The sequence below is a fragment of the Marmota marmota genome, unplaced genomic scaffold (assembly GCF_001458135.2).
Source record: "Marmota marmota marmota unplaced genomic scaffold, marMar, whole genome shotgun sequence".
In the NCBI taxonomy this organism is placed as follows: domain Eukaryota; kingdom Metazoa; phylum Chordata; class Mammalia; order Rodentia; family Sciuridae; genus Marmota; species Marmota marmota.
In genome coordinates this window covers 5,702,242-5,729,483 of record NW_025999941.1, presented here as the reverse complement: position 1 = coordinate 5,729,483, position 27,242 = coordinate 5,702,242, and the positions used below count along the sequence as shown (strand labels likewise).

The 27,242-nt window shown below is 41.1% G+C and overlaps 1 protein-coding gene and 1 long non-coding RNA gene across 2 annotated transcripts in view; both read right to left on the bottom strand.

Annotated features, from left to right (window-relative positions):
• Dnase1l3 (deoxyribonuclease 1 like 3) overlaps positions 1–16,900 on the bottom strand; it is a 26,418-nt gene extending 9,518 nt beyond the window's left edge. Inside the window, exons 1-4 of the mRNA XM_015494376.2 lie at positions 16,586–16,900; positions 9,904–9,992; positions 5,474–5,563; positions 4,798–4,910 (exon numbers count right to left, since the gene is read on the bottom strand). Coding sequence (XP_015349862.1) covers positions 4,798–4,910; positions 5,474–5,563; positions 9,904–9,992; positions 16,586–16,726 — 433 coding nt within the window. The 5' untranslated portion in view covers positions 16,727–16,900. The remainder of the gene's footprint in view (positions 1–4,797; positions 4,911–5,473; positions 5,564–9,903; positions 9,993–16,585) is intronic.
• Positions 16,901–21,992: 5,092 nt separating this feature from the next.
• LOC125616248 overlaps positions 21,993–27,242 on the bottom strand; it is a 34,162-nt gene continuing 28,912 nt past the window's right edge. Inside the window, exon 4 of the long non-coding RNA XR_007346858.1 lies at positions 21,993–22,487. This is a non-coding gene — a long non-coding RNA (uncharacterized LOC125616248). The remainder of the gene's footprint in view (positions 22,488–27,242) is intronic.

The following is a 27,242-nucleotide window of genomic DNA, read 5'->3' as shown; positions in this document are numbered from 1 at the left end:
TCCATCCCTTTCCCTCTCTCTGTCTCCCTTTTTCTTGGAAATCTGTGTTTTTCTACTGGTTCATTTTATAAGTAAAAATTGTACATATTTATGGTTTTATTTCTTCTGCTGCTTCTTCTTTCTTCTTCTTCAATGCAGGAGCACTCTAACATTGAGCTATGTCCTCAGCTCCTTTATTTATTTTTGAGACGGGGTCTGTCTAAGTTGCTCAGACTGGCCTTACACTTGGAATTTGTTATAGGGCAGAGGCTTGCCACAAAGCTGAGGCAACCCCAGAGGCCTTTTCTTTACCTTGACTCTTGAGATCATGTTAGAAAGATTTCAGATGAGTCACTTAAAAATAGCAGGCATGAGTTTATTAGAAGGGATAGGAGAGGGGAAAGGGGGATACTCTCAAGGGAGAGAGTGGATACTCTTAGAAAGGAGAAGGACTTCTGGTGAGGTGAAGGTGTTCCTCCTCCCACTGTCTTGACAAGGTCACAGTGAGGATGAAAGTCTTTGGCAAGGCTGCACATTTGGAAACAGAAACCATGAGACCCTTTTTTATGTAATTGGGACTTTTTATTTTATAAACCTAATAGAAGGCATGAGTATACTTATTGCTAAACCAAATTAAATTCTAGAGTATAACAGGTGGTTCATGACTTAAAAGGCTGTTTTAATATCAGGACATTGAGGACAAAACAGAAAAGTATCAACAATCAATCATTCTGGGAAATGTTACAGGAACTCTAGGTACCACAATTGATTATATCAACCAAGAATCCAAATTCATATCCTCGGTCTCTCAAAGAGCCTAAGCAGATAGTTATGCCTATTGTACGAAGCCCACTATATGTAGCCTATTTGATTAAGGATAGGCTATGGTATTCATACAGAGGAGAAAAGGCTAATAAAAATATATTTCCCTTCTAATAGACCCTCCTTTACTTTACACAGGGATTTATGATAAGCATAGTTAATGTTAGTGGCAGGGGGATTGACATACAGAGCCTGCCCTTTAGTTAAAGATTAGTAAGGAACTGGTGTACTTTGACTAAGGAAAAAAAAAACTCTCTGAGAAAGCAGCTCAACCAGTTTTATGAGAATAAATGTTGGCATTTTTAGATGCTTTTAGAATATACTATAAGATTGTTATAAGGGGACTTTTAAATGGGATCCTAGATTAGAAATAAAGTACAGGTGTGCTTTAAACTTAAAGGTTAATGACAGGTTATGAGACAGAGTCTGGTTACATAGTTTGGCATCTGTTAAACAAGGAAATGTTACATCCTGGGAAAATCTGGAAATTGTAAATTAATGATACATTTTACTAATGATTATTTTACTAATGAGGAAAGGCAAAATAAAAGGAGACAGAGAGAAAGCAGTTTTATAGCTCTCTCTCTAGAGGCTGCTCCAATGGAATGACTCCTTGTCTCATTCTTTGTGCTGGATGCCACTCATCCTTCAGGACCCCCTGACCTCCTGTCTTTCCTATCCTCCAGATTTAGTGGGGTTCCAGGGAAGTTTCCAGAGAGTTCTGCCCAGGTCCACCTCTTTACTTTTGACAGCAGGATGACAACAGACTTTTAAGTCCCTACTGTGCATGAAAACTCTAGGTCACTTTGGCCCATGCTGATCAGTTCTAATTGGAACCAGTTCTTACACATTTTTATGGTTAAGGGGAATTATCCTTAGCTGCCTGAGTTGTGGGGTCTGGTTTGTGTAAGGATCACAAAAATCCCCCCTTTTAGGGTAACTTATTGGCATTTCAAGCCTGCATCCCTCCTGCAGATAACAGGTTATTTGCTGAGGAATTTAACATATCCTATTGACTTAAGCTAGCAGAGCTGTGGGGAAATTGCCTTTTTTTTTTTTTTTTTTTTAAAGAAAATAGTTGGGTGTGGTGGCACATGCTTGTAATCCCAGTGTCTCTGGAGGAAGAAGCAGGAGGATCCCAAGTTCAAGGTAAGCCTCAGCAACTTAGGGAGACCCTAAGAAGCTTAGCAAGACCCTGTCTTAAAATAAAAAATAAAAAGGGCTGTGTATGTGGCTCAGGCTGGGTATGTGGGGGTCAGCACAGTGGGCCCAGCTTATAGAATTATTCCCTTAACCTTATATTCTCAGTGCCCATGTCTGTGCCTTACCAAAATTCTCCTGTTTCAGCCCTGAGTTGCTGGGGTTAAAGGCATACACCACCACACTAGGCTATATTTTATATTTTTAAAAGTGTAAATTTTTTAAGTTTTTATATTTTATATAAAGGGAAATTTTTTTCTAATTAAAAAATTTTTTTGAAAAAAATTGCGACCAGTTCATACTCCTTTTGTAATCAAGAAAAAAGCCTAAAAAAAGTTACTTAAAAAATAAGACAGCCTTTTGTGGAGTGTTTGAAAACCTTCCCCCACCACTAGGGATCTGTGTGACCATGAAGGCAAACATCAGAATCTTGCTTGCCTGCCTGCCAATATCAGTTGTCCTGAGCATCTCCTCCTCTGACTGGGTCCCCAATCCTGCCTCAAGGTGAGACTGTGGGGTGATCACTGCTTAAGCCACACTGGGGAGCCATCACTTAGACCAGCAAGAGATTCCAAGGGGCAGGCTGATGCCCCAGCCACCTCTGCTGGGCACCTCCTTAGCCTCTGCTTCATTTCCCAACCTCTCTGATCTCCAGCCCTCTGTATGGCTGGCTTTGACAAGTCAGAGCCCAAGGGGCCATCCCTAGTCACCCCATTCCTTGTCTTCTCCAAGAGGCCATCCCTAGACACCCCATCTAAGGTAGGCCCCCCATTCCACTATCCAGTGCACCCTTGTGATTATTTCCTTCATACTCTGAAATAATTTTCTTTGCTTCTTCTGTACTTAATCCACTAGAGGTGGGAGCAGACTTGTCTGTCATGTTTACCCTCTTTGCTCTATTATCTAGCACAGTGCTCAGCACACTGAAGGTGATCCAAAATGATGGATGAATGAGTGGATTGGTGGATGGATAGACAGATGAATGAATGAAATAACTAAGTCTTTCCATCTTCAATCCCAGATCAAGGGAACATAGATTTCCTGATTCAAGAGAGAAAACTCCATAGAGGGAGTGCTGTCTCAAAAGAGGGGATGGCTAGGGAAGGGGTAGGATGGAGGCTCAGGGCAAACTGGTTTGTTTAGTAGTTCACAAAGGTTCAGGGCTCTTGAGAAGAAGTAATTATTTGGGGGTGGGGAAGCTTTCCCTTGTCATCCAAATACAAATTGTTTATATGACAAAAAAAGGTTTACTGTACATGCTCTCTGAAGGGCATTTACCACCCTCAGTATCCTCCTTCTCTATGTTTATTTTCTGGAAATGTTCCTCCCTGAAAGAATTAGCCCTGGGCAGAAATAAAACTTCATGATTCAGGATGTTTGTACTGGTGTTTATATTGTTTATATGACAGTATAGATGATACAGGTGTACATGTAGGTGAACTTATAAACCTACATATATTTGGTAATGGGGATTGAATATAGGGCTTTGTGCATTATAAGTATGCATTCTACTATGGAGCATACCCCTAACCCAGCATATATTTATTTGGTCATGATCTGTATGCCCTGCTAAAATATAACTCCATGGGGGCAAGGAGCTTTTCTGTCTTGCCTGGTGCCCTCAACATAGCCTGGTACTTAATAGGTACCGAAAATATAATTTATTCTGTGTGGTTGCAATCTTCAAACCAAATTTAATTCTTGTCTCTCCATTGAGTGCTGCATGGTGGTTAAGAACATGGGCTCCTGAGACGGTGGCTTGGATTACAATCCTGGTCATCCACTTCAATATCTGGGTGACCTGGAAATGTGGCTGCACCTATTTGAACCTCAGTTTTCTTAAATGTAAAGAGGAGACAATCCTAGTCCCTACTGTATATTGTGTTGCAAGGGTTATAGGAAGCCAACACTCAATCAGGGATCAATAATATTGTTGTCAGAGCTCAGGGTAGAAATGATTTTGATTTCCTGTCTCCTGGCAGTAGTTCATGGGTGAGACTGCTACCTAATGACTGCAAGGAGAGTGAGACTTTCAGCCAGGGTTCACCTTTGGTGGTCATTACTAGGACTTTTTAGACTTTTTGTACTGGGGTTTGAACCCAGGAGTACTCTATCAAGGAATACATCCCCATTCCTTTTTTTAAAAATATTTTTTTTAGTTGTAGATGGACACAATATCTTTATTTTATTTATTTATTTTTATGTGGTGCTGAGGATCAAACCCAGTGCCTCATATGTGCTAGGCGAGCGCTCTACCGCTGAGCCACAAATCCCAGCACACTCTGATCACTTTTTATTTTTTATTTTGAAACAGAGTCTCATTAAATTGCTTGGGGCCTCACTAAGTTGCTGAGGCTGGCTTTGAACTTGCAATTTTTCTGCCTCAGCCTCCCAAATCACTGGGATTACAGGTATGTGCCACCTAATCTGGCTCCCTGGGGCTGTTTAAAATGAAGGAATACTGTATTTGAGAGGGACCATGGAATTGCAGCAAATAATTTCCACAAGCCTAAATGCTACATGGAAAGTAAGAATAGAATATTTATCATTGATCCTGGGAGATGAGATCCAGGTTGGGTGGTCTCGCATTTTAATATTCTGAGAAGCAAGCCTAGTGTCATCAAAGTACCTTCAAGGTATCAGAAGCAACAGCACATCTTCATCTCAAGCCTAGTGTCTGCCTCCCTGAAGATGCTGCATGTGCCCCGGGAACCCTGTCCATATGGTATTCAGGTCTGCCGCCCTCTCATGGGCCACCGAGGAGGTCCATGGATAAGAGGGCCCTGGGGGTCTCACCAGTGTGGGGTGACTGGAACCAAACCACAAAGGGCTCCCTGGAAAACACATCTGTGTCCCCATCCTGATAGTCATGGTAGAGGTACTTCTCCTTTACAGACACCAGCTTTTCCCTAGAAGAGAAAACAAAAAAACAAACAAAAAAAAACCAGAGTCTATTGTTTGCTTACTTTGAAGAAGTAGAGATTTAGGTCCCCTTAGCCTTCAGAGCAGGCTCCAGCACTGGCAGCATCTTTTGCCTGAAAAACAAGGCTGAGTCAACTCTTCATATTGCCTGGGCCCTGGGGAGTTGAAGATCTGGGCTGTGCTAGTCATCTAGGACTCCCACAAGGGAGTGTTCTGACAGAAATGACTAAAGAGAAGACTATGAAGTTCAGGAGTCAGTCATGCTGGGCAACTCTGGTTTCCAGCCCCAGGCCAGGACTTGACCATGAAGAATAAAGTACTGTCCCAGGCAACCATCAAGTCAACCAACAAATTAGGTGTTAGAAAGCTGCTCATGATTTCCAGTTTGAAGATTTAATGTTTTGAATCCATCCCAATTTTGATAGCAATTATTTTTATTGATATTGAGAATTGGTTAGAAATCAAAATCTGGTTTTGAAAAAAAATTAATTTTTGACTGAATTTGTGTTCACAGTTTTAAGTAGAACCAGACAGCATAGATTATACTTACTTGTAGATAAAGGCATACTGTTCTTTATATGTGTTTCTTCCAAGACGAGAGCTAATCACATAGCTGTATGGGATGTCTCTCCTTGAATTTCTAGAAAACATAAAGATTTCACACTGTATCTTAAAGAATGAATATCCCCACCCCAACCCCCCAAAAGAATGAACATTCTGTGCTGCATACATTCTCCTCACTCCAATTTGCCTCCATATTCCCTATGGCATTGTGTAGAAGAGCTACCGATCATTATAGCTTTTCAGTCTGATAAGAGGAGCCACCATTGATTGGAACTGTGATCTGCCAGACCTTTACAGCCTTTGTTTTTGGTTTCTTTTTTTTTTTTTACATTTACTTATTTGTTGTGCTGGGGATCGAATCCAGGGCCTTGAGCATGATAGGTAAGCACTTTACCACTGAACCAAGCTATATCTCAGCCTGGCCCTTATTTCTTAGCCTGAGAAAGTGGGTACTATTGTTAACCTCCCCTTTTGTAGTTTATGAGTACAAAACTGGGATTTGAACACAGATCTGACTCATTCCCAAACCTACAAGCTGTGGCCTGCAACTGTTGAGACCATAGGTAATTCAGGCCGGCACAGAAAACCTGCTGGGCTGCCACTCATCCTTTCTGTGGAGTCAACTTATCACGTGGACTTGTCTGTGGCAGCCCCTAAGCATTCATCATATGTGAGAAAATTCTCTCCTCTGAAACTCAGGCATTTTCTCCCAAGTATGGGGACTGTGATTTCAAGTCACTCTTGTTCATGTCCTGGAGATGGGAATATAGTCATGACAGCCCATGAGCCCCACCTCTCGCCTACATCGGGGAAACTACTCCTTGTGCCTTTGCCAAACCAGCTGGTGACTCCACTTTGGGCAGAGCCTGACACAGTTTCACTCCATCTACTCACGAAAAGATCTAGCAGCTATCTACAACTGTGGCAGAGTCTCAGTGTCCGTTGGGAAAGAGCAGAGTGGCTATTTAGAGCCAGCTTGGACTCTGCAGAAATTCCTGGTGCTTCAAAGACATGTTCTAAGCCAGACTCGGTAATGGGGCCTCAGGAGTGAGGATAGGTTCTCAGTTCAGAAAACTGGCTCTCTCCTGAATCCAGCCTGTCAAGGCCTGAGTTGCAAATTGTATGCAGTGACTCAGCTGTGAGGTGACTAAGGCTCTTCCTGCCTATGGAGGACAAAAAGATAGCCTCAGTGACTGTTAAGTACAGTGACAGAGTGTACTCTTAACATGTGGGAGGCCCTGGGTTCCATTTCCAGTGGGGTGGGGGTGGGGAGAGGAAAACAAAAGGGGCGAGGGGAGTCGGAATCCATGGCACAGTCAAGGCAGGTTGGGGAGCACTAGTGGTAGAAAGACGTGCCCTAGGTTGACTGTGGGGAGATGCCTGGAGTCCACCTGTACCCCACACTCCTGAAAACTGACTGGGGCCACTCCAAGGAAGACGGAGGGGGATAAGAACAGAGCACTTGTTTTGAGTCTAACATGATTCGGGTTAAATGTAGGCTCAACCATTTACTGTCTGGGTGACCTTGGGCAGGACCTTCCTCTTTGTGCCTCAGTTCCGTCAGCTATAAGGGAAGCAGTAATAGTACCCACTCCACTGGGTTCTCTGGGGAGTAAATGAAATAGCACACGTAAACAGATTGGCAGCTGCCTGACCAGGAGTTGAGTGTGGCCCCTTGGACGTCACCTGCCATTATAACTCCTTTTCATTTAGTAATTATAGACACCACTGGTACTTACTGATCATGCCTATACAGAAGGCACTGTTCAACCACCTTACATGCAGGAGTTAATTATCATCCTTGGATGACTTTTACATTAGCCCCATTTTACATTTGGGGGAAATGAGGCACAAAGAACTAATTTGCCCAAGGTTGTGGCACAGCAAAGATCAAAATCCAGGTAGTCTGAGCAAAGCATGGGCTCCTAACCCCTATGAGATGTCTCTGTCTCTACCTTTCAAAGATCAGATCCAGAAACAGAAGACCTGGTGAGACTAAAAAACGATACGCTTATCTGGACTATTTTCAGATAAGAAACTAGGGCTTAGAGAAGGGTCGGGGCAAGTCTAAGAGGCTCTGTGGAAGCAAGTTTTCCGTTACCAGGTCTAGTGAGTCCAAATTGACCCTTCCTTGCTAAAGAACAATGTGAGTTTTCCTAACTATCAAAGTCTAATAATGGCCAGATGTTTCTGTTTGTTAAAACACAGTTTTTGATTAGAATGTTTTTGGGCTTTTATGTATGTTTGAGAAATTTCATAAGAAAGGGGAGTGTAACATTCTTATTGGAAAATGTAAAAAAATTACTCTTAAATTCCTTATAAATTTGTACCCTGAAATAGGTACTGCCAATATTTGCTGTATTTCATTTGAATCTTGCTTTTTTAAAAACAAATGAGAGAAGCCGGGTATGATGTTGCACGCCTGTAATCCCAGCAATTCAGGAGCCTGAAACAGGACGATCCCAAGTTTGAGGCCAGTCCCAGCAATTTAGCAAGGCCCTAAAGAACTTAGTGAGACCCTGTCTAAAAATAAAAAATAAAAATGGCTGGGAATGTGGCTCAGTGGATAAGCACCTCTGGGTTCAATCCCTGGTACCAAACAAAATAATTGAGAGAGCATGGTACTCATTGTGTACTCTAGTTTGTTGCTTTATCTTATTATTTATTTACAAAACACACCCATTATATTAGAAGTTTTAAAAAATTAAGGCACGTCAAGCTGGAGGTGTAGCTCAGTGGTAGAGCACTTGCCCAGCATACACAAGGCTCTGGGTTTGTGGATTTCAATATTATAATAAATAAACAAAACATTAAGGAACATCAGAATCACCCAGGAAGCTTGTTAAAATACATATTCTCTTTCACAGATATTCTTATTCATTGGGGTGGGGAGCATGAATATACATTTTAAACTTACTTTGGGGTGGTCACTTGGGTAGGTTTGGGTAGGTTCAGTTCTCATGGTTTGGAGAAGTGTCATCTAAAAGCCCAAGAGTTGAAGGCTTGGTTGCCAACCTGTTGAGCTATCATGATGTATGGAACCTTTGAGAGGTGGGGCCTGGTAGGCGGAAGTTAGGATACTGGGAGCATGCCCTTGAAGGGGCTATTAGAACTCTAGTCCCGTCTCTTCTCTCTCTTTCTTTGCTAGCCTGCTGCCATGAGGTCAATAGGCCTCCCCAACCACACATGCCCACCATCATGTTCTGCCTTACCACAGTCCCAAAAGCAATGCAGCCAACTAACCATGAGCCAAAACCTTCAGAATTGTGAGATGAAGTAAACCTTTCATCTTTATAAATTGTTTATCTCAGGTATTTGGTACAGTGATTGCAAGCTAACTAGTGAGTTGAATCTGCTGATCATTCAGAAATAATATAAACCGTAAATATCAGCTAATGTCATTTAAAACTATTTGAGGACACTACTTTTTTGTTGCTAATATTTTTTAGTTATAGATGGATACAATAACTTAATTTATTTACTTTTTTATGTGGTGCTGAAGATTGAACCCAGTGCCTCATACGCTAGGCAAGTGCTCTACCACTGAGCCACAACCCCAGGTTGCTTTTATTTTTAAATTATAAAAATCAACCTGGACTGATTATAAAATATTCAAATTATACAGAAGTATTAAAAAATAACTGTTCTCCATTCCTTAAGTGACCCATTCCTTTTCAGTCACGCCCCCCTGGAGCTATTAACAGTCTGGAGCTCCCCTTCCAGTCTCTTCTGTGCTCTCCCAAACACAAATTTGCCCTTATTCATGGAAAATATAACATGGGGTCTAGAATGGGTCGCTGTACTTACAGTTCTAAACTTTGTATTTTCAATATATTTCAGCTATCTTTTCATGCTAGAATATTACTTATTTTGTAAGCATGTTTTTTTTTTCTTTTTTTTTTTAGTACTAGGGACTGAACAGGGGGCGCTTTTCTATTGAGCTATATATCCCCAGCCCTTTTTATTTTATTTTGAGCCAGTCTCACTACTGCCCAGGCTGGCCTTGAGCTTGTGATCCTCTTGCCTTAGCCTCCTGTGGAGCTGGGATTACAGGTATGTGTAATCATGTCTGCCTTGTAGTAGGTGGATTTTTTTTTTTTAATAGTTGCATGATGTTCCAGTCTGAAAATACATCATAATTGTATTTATCCTACTTCTATTGTTAACATTCAATCTTTATAACAGAACTTCTTAGCTCAGAATCTTGTTTTCATTCCTGTATTAACTCATTACCTATTCCCCTTGTTTTATTTTATCATATTAAAACCTGTCAGGTAACAGTTTAGGACCATGGCTAAGAGAGTAAGAAGTCTGACCAGCACTGGCCATCTGATTTTTATGGTCAGAATAAGTGCTGGCTCTCACACCAGTTTCAGACTTCCTTCAGAACCTCTGTCCCTTCCCCCTTGTATTTACCCATTCAGCTTATCCATCAGCATGGGACAGATCCTGTTGTTGCTGTCCTTGATTTCCATTAAGAGTATAAGGTCACAGCGTTTGATGACCTGCAGAGAGAGAATTCCCAGAGGGTTGAGACCATTTACTATAAATTATAAAACCTTTTATTAGACACTTATTGTGTTTTGAGTATTACATTAATGCTTGTTAAAATAATTTCTTCCCTGAGTTAAATGAAGGACTCTGTAAAGTCAGTGCTTTTATTAAGTTCATTTTTGAGATAGGATCTTCCTATGATGCCTAGGCTAGACTTAAACTCCTGTGCTCAAGTGATCCTCCTGTCTCATCCTCCCAAGTAGCTGGAACATAGGCATAGATACAGTTGTGCCCAGCGGGTTTTTGGTATTTTTTATTTTTATTATTTTTTGTATGTCAATTTTAAAGATAATGAGACTGAGGTTCAGGGAAAGTCAGATTAATTACACAGCCACCCAGTTAGAAAGTGGCCAACACAGAGTTAGAACCCAAGCAATCCAGAGCCCATAATCATGACCCCCTGTACATCCTACCTCTTGGCTTTGCTTGAATAATTCCAATAATAATGGTAACAAATACTTATGCAGCCCTTGGTAATTAAATATACGAAGCTGGGTACTCCAGAAATTAAAAGATAATGTTAAGAGTTAAAATTTATCAGGAACCTACTTAGTCTCACAACAACCTTATGAAATGACTGGTTATTATTCTACTAAACAGGTGGAAAATAAGCTCAGAGTGGTTGAGTGACTACCTAAAGTCACACAGCCAGGATAGATGGGAGATTTGACCTCAGATATATGACTACAAAGTCCACCATGCTAACCTCTTAAAATAAGGCTCTGCTGTCAAAGTCTTATAGTACAGTGAGAGGGACAAATGCAAACAACCAGCAATAATGGGAGGAAAACAGAATTTGTGCTGTGGGAGGTGTTGGGGAATAGTGAATTGCTTCTGCCTAGAGAATCAGGGAAGGCTCCTAGGGGGAAGTAGCATTTGAAAAGTCCCTGATGGTGAGAAGGAATTCATTGGAAAATTAATATAAGAGAGATCCTTCAGGTTGATCAACAGCTTTTATCTAAGGTGCAGATCAAGATTGCACCGCTTGGTGACCTCACAGGCCTTTCTGTGTATGGGATCCTGGTGACTTGTTGCTCAAGGATAAGGCACCACTAAGGTAATTTTGTCCTCTTACATGGCCACCAAAGAACATGAAACATGAGCATTGTGTCACTGTCCCTCCATTTCCACAGCATATGCTTTAATTCTGTCTTCAAGGGGTAGAGCATGAAGAGATAGCAGCACCCTATTGTCTAGATTGCCCTGTGACCAGGGACTCAGCCTTTAAGAAGCTGGGGTTAAGAACCATCTGTGTATTGAATGAGGAGGAAGATTGTGTCCCAAGCTGGGATCCTTCTTTCAGCAAGGCTTGAAATCCATGGCATTAGCTGCAAAGGGATTAATGGGCTGGGTGCCACTGGTCAAGCTACCCTGCTGGTTTAGCCATTGGCAACTGCCACATCTTTCTGGAAGAGACTTTAAAATGTATATTTTCTTTGATTCAGTTTTCCCACTTTGAAGAATATCTTCTATTATAGGGAAATATCCACTACTTCTCTGCACCTCATCTATAAATTGGGATGAAAACAGTCCATTCTTTACAGGGTTGCTAAAGGGTTAAGTACTTAGAATTTTGAACAGCACCAGCCATGTAGGAGGCACATAGTAGATTATTATGATCACTTGTGGAGATCAAAGAGGAAGATGCACTGCAAAAAAAAAAAAAAAAAAATTGGAAACAACTTAAGCATCCCCAAATAAGAAAGCATTCAATTTAAGGTGTTACAAATATCAGACAGAGCATTATGTAACATTAAGTCATGTTTTGGGACTGCAGAAATAGCTTTGTGGTAAAGTGCTTGCACCTAAGTCATGTGCACACACCCTTAGTTCAATCCCCAGTACTATAAAAAGGACATTTGGAAGCGGGGTTTGTTTGTTTCGGCTTTTGCTTTGCTTTGTTTTGTTATTGTTGTTGGTTGGTTGGTTGGTTTTTATGCTGGGATTGAACCTAAAAGTCATCTTTTAGAAGAATAGTACCATTGCAGGGAGGAATTTGTGGGGAGGAGATGATGGCCAGATTTTATTAGGACACGACAGGTACATTCCTAACTTATTAGACAGAAGTTAAATGAGTTGTCCTATATAATGAACCTAATGCTGTGGCTGGCACACAGTGAAATCTTCATAAAAGGTAGTTTTTATTACTGACTCACTAAATTTTCATTGTTACCCTTTGAAGTGGTCTTGTTAATGTCCCTACTATATAGTTGGCTACTCTGAAGCTCAGTGAGTTTTTGTAATCTGAACACCAAAGGAATATGGGATAAAGGGACATCACATTTGAGCCCCTTCTTGACCACTACGCTCAGAAGCCAAGGAGATCAGCACGTACTTGTGATAGCTCTTTCTGAAAGAGCAAGGTCTTTTTGGGCACAGTGGCACACATCTATAATCCTAGTGACTCAGGAGGCAGAAGCAAGAATATAAGCTTGAGGCCAGCCTCTGCAATTTAGTGAGTCCCTAAGCAACTTAGTGAAACTGTCGCAAAATAAAAGATTAAAAAAGGCTGGGAATGTACCTCAGTGGTAAAGCACTGCTGGGTTCAATCCCCAGATCCCCAAAAAACAACAACAAAAAAGTCCTTTTTTGTGTGACCTATTGGCATTGGTACAAAGCAAACATAGGCCATGAGTTCAGTCTCCCTTTGCTGAGAGAGAGAGCTCAGCCTCCAGATTTCCTGTTTACAATCCATGTGTTGCTTAACAAGCACTTCTGAGCCCCACATCTCCAGCTGTTAATAATTTCTACTTCCCTTGGCTGGTCTCCTTGGTATCTCCAGGAATATTTCTTATAGACAAGAATCTACAGCTCAAGAGCCTATTTTCAGAATTCTTCTCAGTATGGAACCTGTAATTTCAGCCAGTGGGCCTTCATTCATCCATGTATGTATCCTCCCACTCCCACCCATCTCTCCATCTGTTGGTTCATCCATCTAACTAAATTTCATTATGGGTCTGCTGTGTGCCAGAGCACATGCTAGTCCTTAATTTATTCACAAATTTATCCCCAGCTCCTGCTGTAGCATCTGGCATGAGTGAAAGAAAGACAGGAAGGAGAGAGAGAGAACCACTCTAGAACCAGTTGGGGCAAATTCATGAAGCACACACTATCTTTTCATTTTTAAATATTCCTTGTAGCATTGAAAAAATGGGAATTATTTCCCTATTTATTTTTTTTAAGAAATAATTTTGTTAGACTGCAGATATAGCTCAGTGATAGAATATATGCTTAGCACATGTGAAGCACTGGGTTCACTCCCCAGTACCATAAAAAAAAAGTTTGTGTTGTAATTTTTTCTAATAGTAAAAATAATGGTGTTTTTTGTAGAAAGTCTAGAAAATTCAGAAGAAAGAAGATTGTAAAAGTCACAGATGACCTGAAACCCCACCACCCAGACTTTTCTCATGATTTCTATGCTTATTTACAAGATTGCCATCATACTGATTAACCCATTGGTTCTAACTGTGGACTTTGAGTTAAATGGCCTTGGGGTTCATGTCTTGACTCAAGGTTACCAGCTATGTGACCTTAAGAAGTTCACCTAACCTCCCTGAAACCCCAGATTCCTTATTTGTGAACTGGGAAAAATAATACCCTTCCTATGGGAATTAAAAGACTCCTCATAGGAATTAAAAGACATAATGTATATAAAATGCTCAACCTAGTCCCTGACACAGAGCAGGTGCTCAGCAAACAGTGGTGCCATTTATCATATAGTTTTATTCTTGCCTCTCTAGACTAAAATTATATTGTAAGCATTTCTCCCACTATGATTGAATATTTAGTTTTCAAATACAGTCTTGACACATTTTTCCTTATTCCAATTTCAGACCAGAGGATTAGGAAAAAATGTATTTCTCCTGGTTTCATCTCCTCGGGAGAAACCTGCAAGGATGAGGGCCCCAGAGCCAAGCCCTGAAACTCTTGAGATTTCCCTGATTAAAGCAAAATTCCTGACTGTTTATAGGAAAGGAGTGAGAATTTAAAGGGCTGTGTGTGGCTAGCATGGATGGAATTGGGCAAGGGGTGTCATGATTGGGCCAGGGGAAAGGAGAAGGGACAGTCTAGAGGACTCTAGAAATATCATGGACAGAGTAAGGCTCATGAAATCATACTTCATGTCTCTAACCAGGGAGCAGCATAGCATGGTGGGGAAAACCCTGTGTTCTAGCCCTTACCTTGCCACATATGTGCTTCACAACCCTGAGCAACTTACTTTGTCTCCCTGGGCTCCTGGTGCCTTATCTATAAAATGGGCCTAACAACTAGAGTAGTTGGGAGGCTGAAATTGGATACTACCTATTAAGGGCCCAGAACATCAGAAGCACTCAGAAACCATAATTATCATGTGCAGTAAGCTCTGGGAAGAGGAAGACAGTGCCTTCCATGTCCACTGTCCCACCTCCAGTGCCTTGGAGTGTCTGCCACATCATCTGCCTTCAATGAATATTTGTTGGATGAACAAGCTGTGCACTGTAAGGGCACAAACTGAAGAACACAAGCAGAAGCAGGTTTTCCTGGGCAGGGTGTAGCATCTGGAAAACTGCCCATGGTAGGGGAGGGCAAACCCAGATGGAGAAGACGGCCTACCTCATTCTTCAACCTCCCAGTAAAGGTGAGAATGACAATGCGGTTATGGTGAATTACCTCCAAAGTGACAAGTCCATACGAGGAGTAGAAGAGGCATCCCAGCTTACATGGGTGAGTTATGTGACTGCATCTGGCGCAGACTCTTCCCCACTGGCTATGGAAACCTAGAGAGTCACTTCATCACTCTGAGCTTCAGTTTTTTCAGTTAAAGTGGGGGAAATGCCACCTATGTCATAATATTAAATAAGAATATAACTCCTGGCCTGTAATAGGTGCCCAGTTGACAGATCCTGAAGGCAATACTATTTTGAATCCCTGGCATTTGGTTTTAATTTTGAGTGCTCTTTTAAGTGGCTCTAACAGTGCTTTAGAATGGCCTCTGTTTACAGGATGGTTTTGCAGTATTTAGGAGGGTAAGGCAGCCTTGATAAAGACTTTATACACACTTGGTAGGATACAATAGCCCAAGGGAGATGCTTTGTGTAGGAGTAGAATCACCACAGCAAAAAAAAAGCCTGTAAGATTGTGGTGACATTTTCAGGGTAGAATAAGTGAACTTGGTTCCCAGGCTCCATGAGGCCATGTGTGAAGAAGTGAGGAAATAGTCAGAGTTCCCCGTTGAGCATGTCAGAGTTCCCCGTTGAGCCACATGTCCTGGCTCCCACAGGCTTGGCACAACTGTCCTGTTTAAACAACGTCTAGAGGTCCCTGGGTACCATTCAAGGGACAGGGCTGACCAGGGTTGAGGACCATCAAAGGAAGAACAGAGTATGTCAACACTATCTCTCCTGACAACACAAACACTTGCCTGTGGCAGGCTATGCTGGGGGTCTCACCCCCCTGAATTCTCAACCAGCTGGTGCTGGTGCTATAGGTGGTGCAGCCTCATTTTATGGGAAAGGCCTGGAAGCTGAGGGAGGTGAAGGGACTCCAGAGCTCTTGCACCTGACAGGTGGGATCTGAACCTAGGGCTCTTTGCACTCCCACCACACCATGGGGCCTCTGGGTTTTTAAAAAAAAAAATATATATATGTATTTACATTTTAAATATATACATATATATATTTAGTTATACATGGACACAATATCTTTATTTTGTTTATTTATCTTTATGTGGTGCTGAGGATCGAACTGAGTGCCTCACATGTGCACAGCGAATGCTCTGCCACTGAGCCACAGCCTCAGCCCACCTCTAGGTTTTTTAAAGCAATAACCACCACACCAGAGTCCTGGGAAACATTTTAGTCCCAGCATAAAAACAACAAAATTAACCTGTCCAACAAAGAATAAACTGACTCTAGAGAACTGTGATTTGTGGCATCTGCAAATACTGGCCATGTTACCAAGGACAGCATTCATTATCTAAGTGCAGAGAAAGAACAGAATTGAGAGTTGGGAGAAAATCAGAAAGTATACTTCATGGATGGTCTGGAAGTCCAGGCTGGGCTGGCATCCCAGCTCCCTCTCCTACTCACCAGCTGTTTGTGTTGCTTCACCTTTCTTTGTTCATCATCTCTGCATGGGGAATAATAATCCTTGCTCATGAGATGATGAAATAAAAATCATGTATTTACAGTGCCTGACACAATCATTCAATAACTGGTCCTAAAATCATCTTAGCCAGTCAATCCTTTTCTGGAATTTACTACGAGCCAGATACCTGTATTAATAGGCTTTATATTTACCTGTTTAGGGGGGCAGGCAGTGGAGTGCTCCTATGGGAGGCACTGTTATCAGCCTTGTTTTAAGATTTTAAGATGATGACAGGAGGTACTAAGAGGTGAAGTGGTTATTGTGACTACTGCTGTTCTTATCAATACCAATTCCAAACCACGTGCTACCTTCACCCTGAAGGCAAAGTTTAAATTCCTTCAGAGTCTCCTAAAGTCTGAAGACAGAGGAGAGGGCATGAGGCATGTCCAGGATCCCACTGATGGGAATAGGGGCTCACCTTCACAATGACATCCATGGCATTTTGGTTTTCCTTCTTGCTTTGCCCAAAGGATCTCACGTTGAAGGAGCAGAGCCTCAGGGCCAGGGAACTGTCGAGGGTGAGGAGGAGAAGCAGCAGGGTGGACAGACTCAGGGACATCCTGGCACTACTCAGGCTTCAGGCTGGGTGAGAAGACAACAGTGCTGGGAGTGCAGGCTTCTGCCACCTCCCGGCACACTTGACTTATAAAGCCTGTGGATAACAGGAATGACTGGATTCCTCTTTGCTACTTTCACTTCTCTGAGGAACTGAAGATCATGTGTTTTAATCCCCAAGGAAATGAAGATACTGGGCTAGCTTTTTAGGAGCCCCTGTTATTGTCACTTTGGTGAGAAAACTGGCATGCCTATTTTAGGCACCATCCTCTACAAAGTCACTCCTATCTAGACCAGGAGCCAGCTCTGACCACTGGTTTTCTCTGCTGTGGTTGCATGCTATGGACCTTTCCCTGACAGTTCATCAACTTGGAAGCAATCTACCCAGAGACACCTGGGGCAGAGGAGCCTTCTGGGGGACAATGAGGCAGTGGGCAGTGGGAAATCCTGCTGAGTTTTATATAAATCATTGGGATTTGGTGGCCAGCTGTCCCTAGATACACCCAGGCAGTTATTCTCTAAATACCCTGATGGGCATAAATTAAACTCAAATTGTTTGAATGACATAATTTTTAAGGCAATTTTACTATGTACAACTTAACACAGTGTGTTGCCAGGGATGGCAATGCTGATCTGCTAGTATGGGCCAGTTAAATATCCTTGGACTTCAAGGACAAATAGCCTGTTTAAGCCTGATATTACTTTAATGTTTGTGGGATGTTCTTTGACCCCAAGAAAGAAAAGTTCTGCAAGAATTATAGACTTTCATCTGGGCGTAGTAGTGTACACCTGTAATCCCAGTGGCTCGGGAGGCTGAGGCAGAAGGATTGCGAGTTCAAAGCCAGCCTCAGCAATGGCAAAGCACTAAACAACTCAGTGAGACCTTGTCTCTAAATAAAATACAAAATGGGGCTGGTAATGTGGCTCAGTGATTGAGTGCTCCCTGAATTCAATCCCCAGTACCAAAAAAAAGCCCAAACTTTCTTAGAGTTTGGTCAGGAAGATACAAAGATCTGAAAAGCAAAGGAAATATAAATCTACTCAGGTTATATTTGTGAAGTTTGGCAAGGACAATTCTGCAAGAAAAAGAGAATAACTCAAAACTAACCTTGGGCTCTCCAGACCATCCCTCTGAATTGGCAGGGCTGTGACTATATCCACAGGGAAAAGCATATGAAGGTTGCAAACATGACATCAGTCAGCATTCAGAAGTCCACTCATGCCCAGGGTATCTAAGAGAGAATCTGAAATTGTACATGGAAGGAGACAATGGTTTTCTTGAGCTCTTGGATAAGATGAATTTCCCCACTGTCTTCAACTTCAACCTCAGGCCTTTTTGAGACTCTGGTAAGAAGTAGCTCTCGTTAATTTAATTGGATGGTTAAGTATCTCCCTCCATGAATGGATTTCTTCCAGCCAGAGGAAGATATAGAATTAAATGTAAAAATGCTTAAGAAACTCAATCATAATACAAGCTTTTGCATTTAAAGATGAAATCTGGTATACCCCTGTAATCCTAGCAACTCAGGACACTGAGGCAAGAGGATCACAAGTTTGGTGCCAGCTTTGATAACTTAATGAGACCCTGTCTCAAAATGAAATACAATGGCTGGGGATGTAGCTCAGTGGTAAAATGCTCCTGGGTTTGCTCCCTAGTGCCCACCCTCATAAAAAGGTGGAACCTGTATATGTGTATTTTTTTTTTGTTCTAATTAGTTATACATGACAGTAGAATGCATTTTGACACATCAGACATAAATGGAGTATAACTTCTCATTCATCTGGTTGTACATGATGTAGAGTTACATGGGTCATGTAATCATACATGCACATAGAGTAATAATGTCCAATTTGTTCTACTATCATTCCTACCACCATGCCCCCCCCCCGCCTTCACTCCCCTCTGTCTAGTCCAAAATACCTCTATCTCTTCTCTCTGCTTATTGTAAATTAGCATCCATTTGACCTTTGGTTCTTTGGGGATTGGTTTATTTCGTTTAGCATAATATTCTCCAGTTCCATTTATTTACTGGCAAATGTTATAATTTCATTCTTCTTTAAGGATGGATAATATTCCTTTGTGTATATATACCACAGCTTCTTTATCCATTCATCTTTTGAAGGGCACCTAGGTTTGTTCCATAGCTTAGCTATTATGATTGAGCTGCTATAAATATTGATAGGATGCTGATTTTAAGTCCTTTGGGTACAAACCTAGGAGTGGGATGACAGCATCAAATTGTGATTTCATTCCAAGTTTTCTGAGTAACCTCTATATTGCTTTCCATAGTGGTTGCACCAATTTGCAGTCCAACCAGCAGTGTATGAGTGTACCTTTTTCTCCACGTTGTCACCAACATTTATGTTGCTTGTATTATTGATGATTGCCATTCTGACTGGAGTAAGATGGAATCTCTGTAGTTTTGATTTGCATTTCTCTAATTGCTAGAGATGTTGAACATTTTTTAATGTATTTGATTGATTATCTTTCTTCTTCTGTGAAGTGTCTGTTCAGTTCCTTAGCCCACTTATTGATTGGGTTATTTGTTTTTCTGGTGTTAAGTTTTTTTGAGTTTTTTATATATCCAGGAGATTGATGGTCTATCTGAGGTGCATGAGGTAAAAAATTTTTCCCATTCTGTAGGCTCTCTCTTCACGTTATTGATTGTTTCCTTTGCTGAGAAGATTTTTTTAAAAAAAATATCAGGTTATATTCTTTCTTTCTTTTTTTAAAAAGATGGACAAAATATCTTTATTTATTTTATTTATTTTTATGTGGTGCTGAGGATCGAACCCAGTGCCTCATACGTGCTAGGCGAGCTCTCTACCGCTGAGCTATAACCTCAGTACCTTGGGTTATATTCATTCTTTCTTCCTTCCTTCCTTTCTTCCTTCCTTCCTTTATTTATTTTTATGTGGTGCTGATGATTGAACCCAATGCCTCACACATGAAGGCAAGCACTCTACCACTGAGCCACAACCCCAGTCCCGAAAAGAAGCTTTTTAGTTTGATTCCATCCCATTTGTTGATTCTTGATTTTTCTTCTTGCACTTTAGGAGTTTTGTTAAGAAAGTCAGTTCCTAAACTGACATGGGCCTACTTTTTCCTTCTGTTAATTGCATTGTCTCTGTTCTAGTGCCTAAGTCTTTGATCTACTTTGAGTTGATTTTTGTGCTGGGCAAGAGGGGTTTAATTTCATTTTGCTACATATGGATTTACGTTTTTGCCACCACCTTTTGTTGAAGAGGCTATTTTTTTCTCCAATGAATGTTTTTGGCGCCTTTGTCTAGTATGAGCTAACTGTATTTATGTGGGTTTGTTTCTGTGTCTTCTATTCTGTTCCCTGGTCTACTTATCTGTTTTGGTGCTAATACCATGCCATTTGTGTTACTATGGCTCTGTAGTATAATTTAAGTTCTGGTATTGTGATGCCTCCTGCTTCATTTTTCTTGCTAAGGATTGCTTTGGCTATTCTGGGTCTCTTATTTTTCCAAATGAATTTTATGATTCTTTTTCTATTTCTAGAATAATGTCATTGGGATTTTAATAGGAATTGCATTAGCTCTGTATAACAGTTTTGGTAGTATGGCCATTTTGACAATGTTAATTTTGCCTATTAAAGAGCATAGGAAATCTATCCATCTTCTAAGATTTTCTTTAACTTCTTTCTTTAGTGTTCTGTAGTTTTCTTTGTAGACGTCTTTCACTTCTTTTGTTAGATTGATTCCCAAATATTTTATTTGAGACTATTGTGAATGGTGTGTTTTCCTGATTTCTCTTTCAGTGGCTTCACCACTGAAATATAGGAATGCATTTGATTTATGGGGGTGTTAATTTTATATCCTGCTACTTTTCTGAATTCACTTATTAGTTCTAGAACAATTCTGGTGGAATTTTGGGGATCTTATAAATATAGAATTATGCCATCAGCAAATAGTGATAGTTTGAGTTCTTCTTTTCCTATTTGTACATGTGTATCTTAAGAACTTATATAACATCTGAGAAATTTTTGGCCTGTTAAATTGAGAATTTTGTAAATACAATATAAAGTGTGTAATTAGGTGGATGAATTATTAGATTTGTGACATTTATTTATTTTTAATTTTTATTTGTTTTTTTTGGGGGGGTACCAGGGATTGAACTCAGGGGTACTCAACCACTGAACCCCATCCTTAGTTTTATTTTGTATTTTATGTAGAGACAGGGTCTAACTGAGTAGCTTAGCACCTCATTTTTTTAGCTGAGGCTAGCTTTGAACTCTCAATTCTTTTGTCTCAGCCTCACAAGCTAGTGGGATAATAGTACCTCACACCTGGCTAGATTTGTGACTTTTTAAGTTGAAACCTTGCCAAGTTTATGTACAGATCTGAAACATTTTTAAGGACTTTGGATTAGTACTATCTTTGCAGATTAATTTATCAGACTTAGACATATTTAGTACCAAAAAAAGGTGACTTTTAAACACTTGTTAGCTGAAACAATTGAAAAACTTTAAAAACTAAGAAAGGCCATATTAAATCTGTAAAAGAAATTTTGAGTGTTTGTAAATAGGTCCAAAACTGCTTGTTTAAGTTATGGGGTTTAGGGTTTCCAGATTTAGCAAATAAAAACACAAAATGGTATATAGATTAGAATTTTAGATAATTTAATTTTTGTTTGTTTGTTTTTGCACTGGGTAGTGAACTCAGGGGCACTGGATCACTGATCCACATCCCTGGCCCTATATTTTTATTTTGTTTAGAGGCAGGGTCTCACTGAGATACTCAGTGCCTTGCCTTGCTGAGGCTGGCTTTGAACTTACAATCCTCTTGCCTTAACCTCTAGAGCCTCTGGGATTACAGGAGTGTGCCACCATGCGCAGCTAGATAACTTAAATTTAATTGGACGATTTCTGTTTTATTTCAGAGTTTTAGTTGGACTTATAAAAAGAATAAGAACTTTTGTAAGCTAAACCTACAAGTGTGGCATTTGGTAAGAGTACTGACAGAAGCTGAGGTTGCAGCTCCATTTCATCTCACCATGGGCTCAGTAAATCATAATCACCTTCCACGCACTTTACTTGGGATATCTTTTAGAATTCCTGGGTGTGAGTGCCTGGAATGCTGAATGTTCTATGTTTGCAATGCAAGTGCACTTTGCCCTGTGTTTATGGCTACAGCCCCAGTCACTTGCTTCAGGGGAGTGGTCTGGAAATCCCAAGGCTAGCTTGGAGTTTATTCTTACAGAATTTTCCACAAAGACAACCTGATTGGATTTTTCATTTCTTTTGCTGTTCAACATTTTCTCTCTTCCTGCCCAAATCTTTAACAGTCATTGTAGAAGTAGTTCCTAGCATCAAAAAACAAGCTAACCTGGGCTGGGGTGCTTAGTCAATTGAGGTTTTACATCCATTCCCAGTACTATACTAAATAAGTGAATAATTAATTAGCTAACCTGTAGGATAAAGAGAGTCAACTAATTAGTTTTTGAATTCTTAACTAATAATTTGAATATTAATTTGAAAAATTAAGTCAACATTTAGTGATTTCTGCATATAGAAGATGCCCTTGAGGACTTAAAAAATTGATATAAACAGCCTGAAGAGGTGGACACAATTTTATACTTGGCACACTAACTGCATAAAATTAAACTTTAAAAAAGTACCTGGATTCTAGAGAAAATCCTGAGTCAAATTTAACTGAATCCAACTCAGTGCAGGTGCTGTGTCCAGAGCTTTCTGTTTCAAGTCACCCGATACTCATCCAGTCCCAAGGATACAAAGCTTCTGCAAGACAGAACTGGGATTTGAACTCAGTCCCTCTAACTCACACCGGCCTTCTCCCATCCCAAGCTAGGTTTCTCAGAACCATCTACACTGTGGAGTGAGAGGCTGTGGGAAGGAGCTGAAAGGGGGACTTCCACTTTTGACTATATGACAAACACATGTACTTTAGTCATTGAAGAGAAAGAAGCAAGTGCTAAATGCTTTTCATACTAACTATGCCCATGCAAAAACACATTTCTGTCTCCAGGTGCCACAGAGTCAAAGGAAGTTCCTGCTCTCAGGAGTTACTGAGAAGGTGGAGGCCTAAATGTGTCTCTGCTCCAGTTAAAATTCTTCAGAGGCTCTTTTATAGAAAGACTGAGAGAAAGTTTTGAACAGGGTAGTCCTGGGGACCCAGGGAGAGAGGAGCCCTTCCTCCTGCTCTGAAGTTGGGTCCTAGTGCTGGGACTCAGGGTTCCCTGACAGCTGAGAACCTGGGAGGAAAGTTAGACACTGGCCTGACCCTCACAGACCATTCTAGGCTCTCCTTACTTCTGTCATTTAGTGGCTGTGCATGACATTTCCTGCTGCATGTACTTTCAAACACTAGTGTGCAGGATGCTCATGGAATAAAGGATAAATATGTATCGCTCCTTTCAAGAGACTTACAATGCCTATTAGTGCATCAAATGTTCTGAGATGACCTGTAATTTTTAAAAAAGTTGCTTAAATGAGTTGAAACAGGATGTTCTAAATTTATTGTCCTTCTACTTCCCTTTTTCCCCCCACGGGGCTAGTGGAGGTTAATCCAGGACCTCACACATGCTAGCGAGTGCTCTACCCCTGAGTCACATCACCAGTCCTATTGTACTTTTTTCTTCAAGATTGCTTTGAATATTTTGAGCAACATCCACCTTGGGAAATATGTTTGATTCTTCAGGGTTAATCAGATGACCTCAAAGCCTCAAGATCTTGTTCTTGTTGGTAAGTCTTATGCATGTTAGGTGAATGGGCAGAAATGAGGGCTGAGAGTTAAGACACATGACCCCAACATTCTATGTTCATTCTATGTTCGATGTATGTGTGCCTTTCCTCTCGCTCTGCCTGTGATCCCACACAGCACCTGAGATGGGCATGACTTGCCAGGATGTCAGTCAATCTGCTGACCACAAGACATCACTAAACAAGACTCCACCCTTTGAAACCCAATCCTTTGCCTTATTTGGGTGGAACTTTCTCCAATGTCTCTTCCTCAATAAACAGAAGGTTTAGGATGTGCTTGCTCTCTTGCTCCTGCCAGCATTGGAACTGACCTTTGGGTCACTGAGCCATCATGCCTTAGAAACTTATGTTCATGTGATGCGTGGTTTCTTCGCCATTTTTTTAGTTGTTGATACAGCCAGCTCCTTTGAACCCAGCTGATATTGCCAGTCTGGCCAGCTGGTGATACTGGGCATGGTGGTACATGCCTGTAATCTCAGCTACTAGGGAGACTGAGGCAAGGAGAATTATAAGTTCAAGGACAGCCTGGGCAATTTAGTGAGATTATTTCTAGAAAAAATAAAATAAAAAGACTTGGGGTATAGCTCAGTGGTGGAACACCCCTGGGTTCAATCCCCATACTGGATAAAAAAAATGAGCCCAAGTTCTCCACCACCACATAGGTGCTGAGCCAGAGGAACTCAGCTTCCCTGAGTAAGGAGAGGGAACCTGCCACACACACCACAAAAGGCAACAGTGACAACAGCCACAATAGTGCCTCCTTTTATGGAGCGCTCAGTGCCAATTCTGGCCCTAACTCCCTGATTCAGGAGTAGAGCATAGAGCAGACTTCTCTTCTTCGGCCCTACTGACATCTTGGGTCCTGCTACAGCTTGAATCTGGAATGTCCTCAAAGGTCGTTAAAGCTTTTAATCCTTAGCTTGCAGCTATTAGTAGGTGGTAGAAACTTTAGGAGGTGGGGTTTGATGGGAGGCTGTAGTCACTGGGGCTGTGCCCTCAAAAGGAACTGTAGGATCCATCACTTCCTCTTTCTTCTTTGCACCTCAGTGAGGAGATGAGCAGCTTTGTTCCACTACATACTCCTACCATGATATGCTGTTTCATCACAGGCTCAAAGGCAATACAGCTAACTGACCAGGGGCTAACCCCGACCCCCAGATTGTGAACCAAAATAAACCTTTTCTCTTTATAGGTTGATTATCTCAGGTGTTTGTTATAGTGATGGAAAACTGATAAATGCAGGGCTAGATAATTCTTTGTTGTAGAGGCTGACCTTAGTATAGGATGTATAATGGGATTCCTGGTAACTACCCACTAGTTTCCAGTATATCCCTCAGTTGAGACTACCAAAAAATGTCATCAGATGTGGATAAATGCTGTCCCAGAAGGGCAGGAATCATTCTATGTTGAGAATGTTGGTGTGGAGGTTAAAGCATGTGCGGTTCTATTTACTGGCTGTTTGACCTTGGAAAAACAACTAAACTTCTCTGGGGCCATTTCCTCGCCTTTAAAATGGTAGAACTTGTGAAGATTTAGCCAGTTGATAATTAAAGGGCAGATTCAGCACAGTGTCTGGCCTTTTGTGGTACTCAGGTTGATATTCTGTCTTCAGAATAAATTGTGCTATTTCCATTTTGTAGATGAAGACTTGGAAATCATCCTGGATGGCTATGAAGTGATATCAGAGGCAGGCATTTGGGTTCTTAGGACTAACTCCTTTTGCAAGGCTTTTCTTTACAGGTGCAAAAGGGCCCATGTAACTTCAGACCTCATCTGACCAAGTGCAGGCCCAGAGCTGGTGGTGTTGCAATGAACAGATGGATAGATCTGTCAGTACAGAAACAAAACCTAAGGGAGTGACAACTCAGTAATCAAGGTCAATAATCTCATGTAATATTTTGTAGAAATAAAAATCAATGCAGAAAAAAATCCACGATGAATAGGGTATATACATCTTAAATAAAGACACCATTTGACCCTGCCCTTACACTTGACAGAGTCTCATTCACCTTGCCCTGATCCTGCTTCTGGGATTTTGCAGATCTGTGAAAAGCAGCCAGAGTCCAAGCTTGCTGATGCTAGAGTAGGCGATGGGGAGACCGCGCCCTCTTATGGCCAATGGGAGCACTGCTCCTCTCCATGGCGCAGGGCTCGCCTTTATCATCCCCTAAAGGCAGCATCTCAGCATTGCAACACTTCTGACCCTGAGACTGCTAGGTTAAAAGGCGGGGGCAGGTCTAACGATGACAGTGTAGCACCCCTACCCCCACCTCGTCCCTTTTCACTGGCTGCACCTTTCTCATTGCCTTCTGTGTAAACATTCGCAGGACATGTCACCACTTTTGTGGCGATCCTAAAGCAGCCTGTTACTATCAAGCCGGCCTTTCCAGGCTGATCACAGAAGGGTGCAGTGAGGCAACAAGGCTGCTAATCGGGGGATCCACCTGTTTGGTGGGCCCAGTGCAGGCGAGTTCCTTATTCTCCTAAGAGCTTAATAGTTTCTTAGCTTCGCTTTACTTTTTACTTTTCATTTTGAAATAACCTACAATGTGCATAAAATCACAAAAATAGTACAAAGGACTCTTATATACCCCCTACCTAGATTCCAAGGAACATTTGTCACATTTGCTTTTTCATTAGCTTGCTATAGGGTGGGCACATAACTTGGTGGTAGGCTACTTACCTAGTATGTGCAAGGCACTGAGTTTGATCCCCATCACTACAAAAAAAAAATCATTAGTTTGCTATGTGTACAGGTATTACTTTTGCCCCTCAGCAGTAAGTTAGAGACATTGTAACTCTTTACCTTTACTTTAGGATGTATTTCTCAAGAACAAGTACTTTTTTGTATATAACCACAGAACAATGATCCAAACCATAGGGTTTAACAATGATATGGTATTATTAACTAATCCACTAGTCTTATTCCAGTTTTACCAATGGTTTTAATAATGTTCTTTACAATAATTTTTTTTTCTGGTCTAGGACTCAATCCAGGATAAACATTGACTTAACCTCTTTTCTCTGGCTCTACTTTGATCTGAACCATTCCTTAGTCATCTCTTTGGTATTTCATGACTTTGATATTTTTGATTTTTACAAGCTATTTATTTAGCTGTATCTCCCTCAATCCGAGTTTGTCTGAGGTTCCTCATGATTGGATTCAGAGGATACATTTGGGGCAAGAAACTGCCTAGGAGATGTGTCTTCTCATGAAATTTCTATTTGTTTTTTTTTTTTTAGGGCTGGGGATTGAACCCAGGGGTGCTCTGCCACTAAACTACATTCCCATTCCTTTTCATTTATTAAAAAAAAAAAAATAAAGACAAAGCCTCACTAACTTGCAGAGGCAGGCCTCCAATTTGCTATCCTCCTGTCTCAGCCTTCTAAGCAGCTGGGATTATAGGCATGTGCCACCACACCTGACACAGAATTTCTTGAGTGTCTTTTGTAGCAGGGTGACCCTGATATGCAGGAAGCAGATTATGACTTGAAATCTGCTAATAATATTAGCTGAAGTTACTGATACTCTGCATTCCATGACTTGGGAGATATTTTCTCTTTGGAACAGTACAGTATGAGGTGCTTCTGTTGGATCACAACAATTATAAAGCAATAATAGTGGCTGCAGGTGCTTAGCTATATTAGGATTCACATGCAACATTCTCTTTACGTGGATTGGATGCTTTAAGTCTCAACCACCCTGAATACTACTATCTTCTTCATTTTACAGATGAGCCTCAGAGAGGGTAAATTACCTGCATCAGTTCTCAC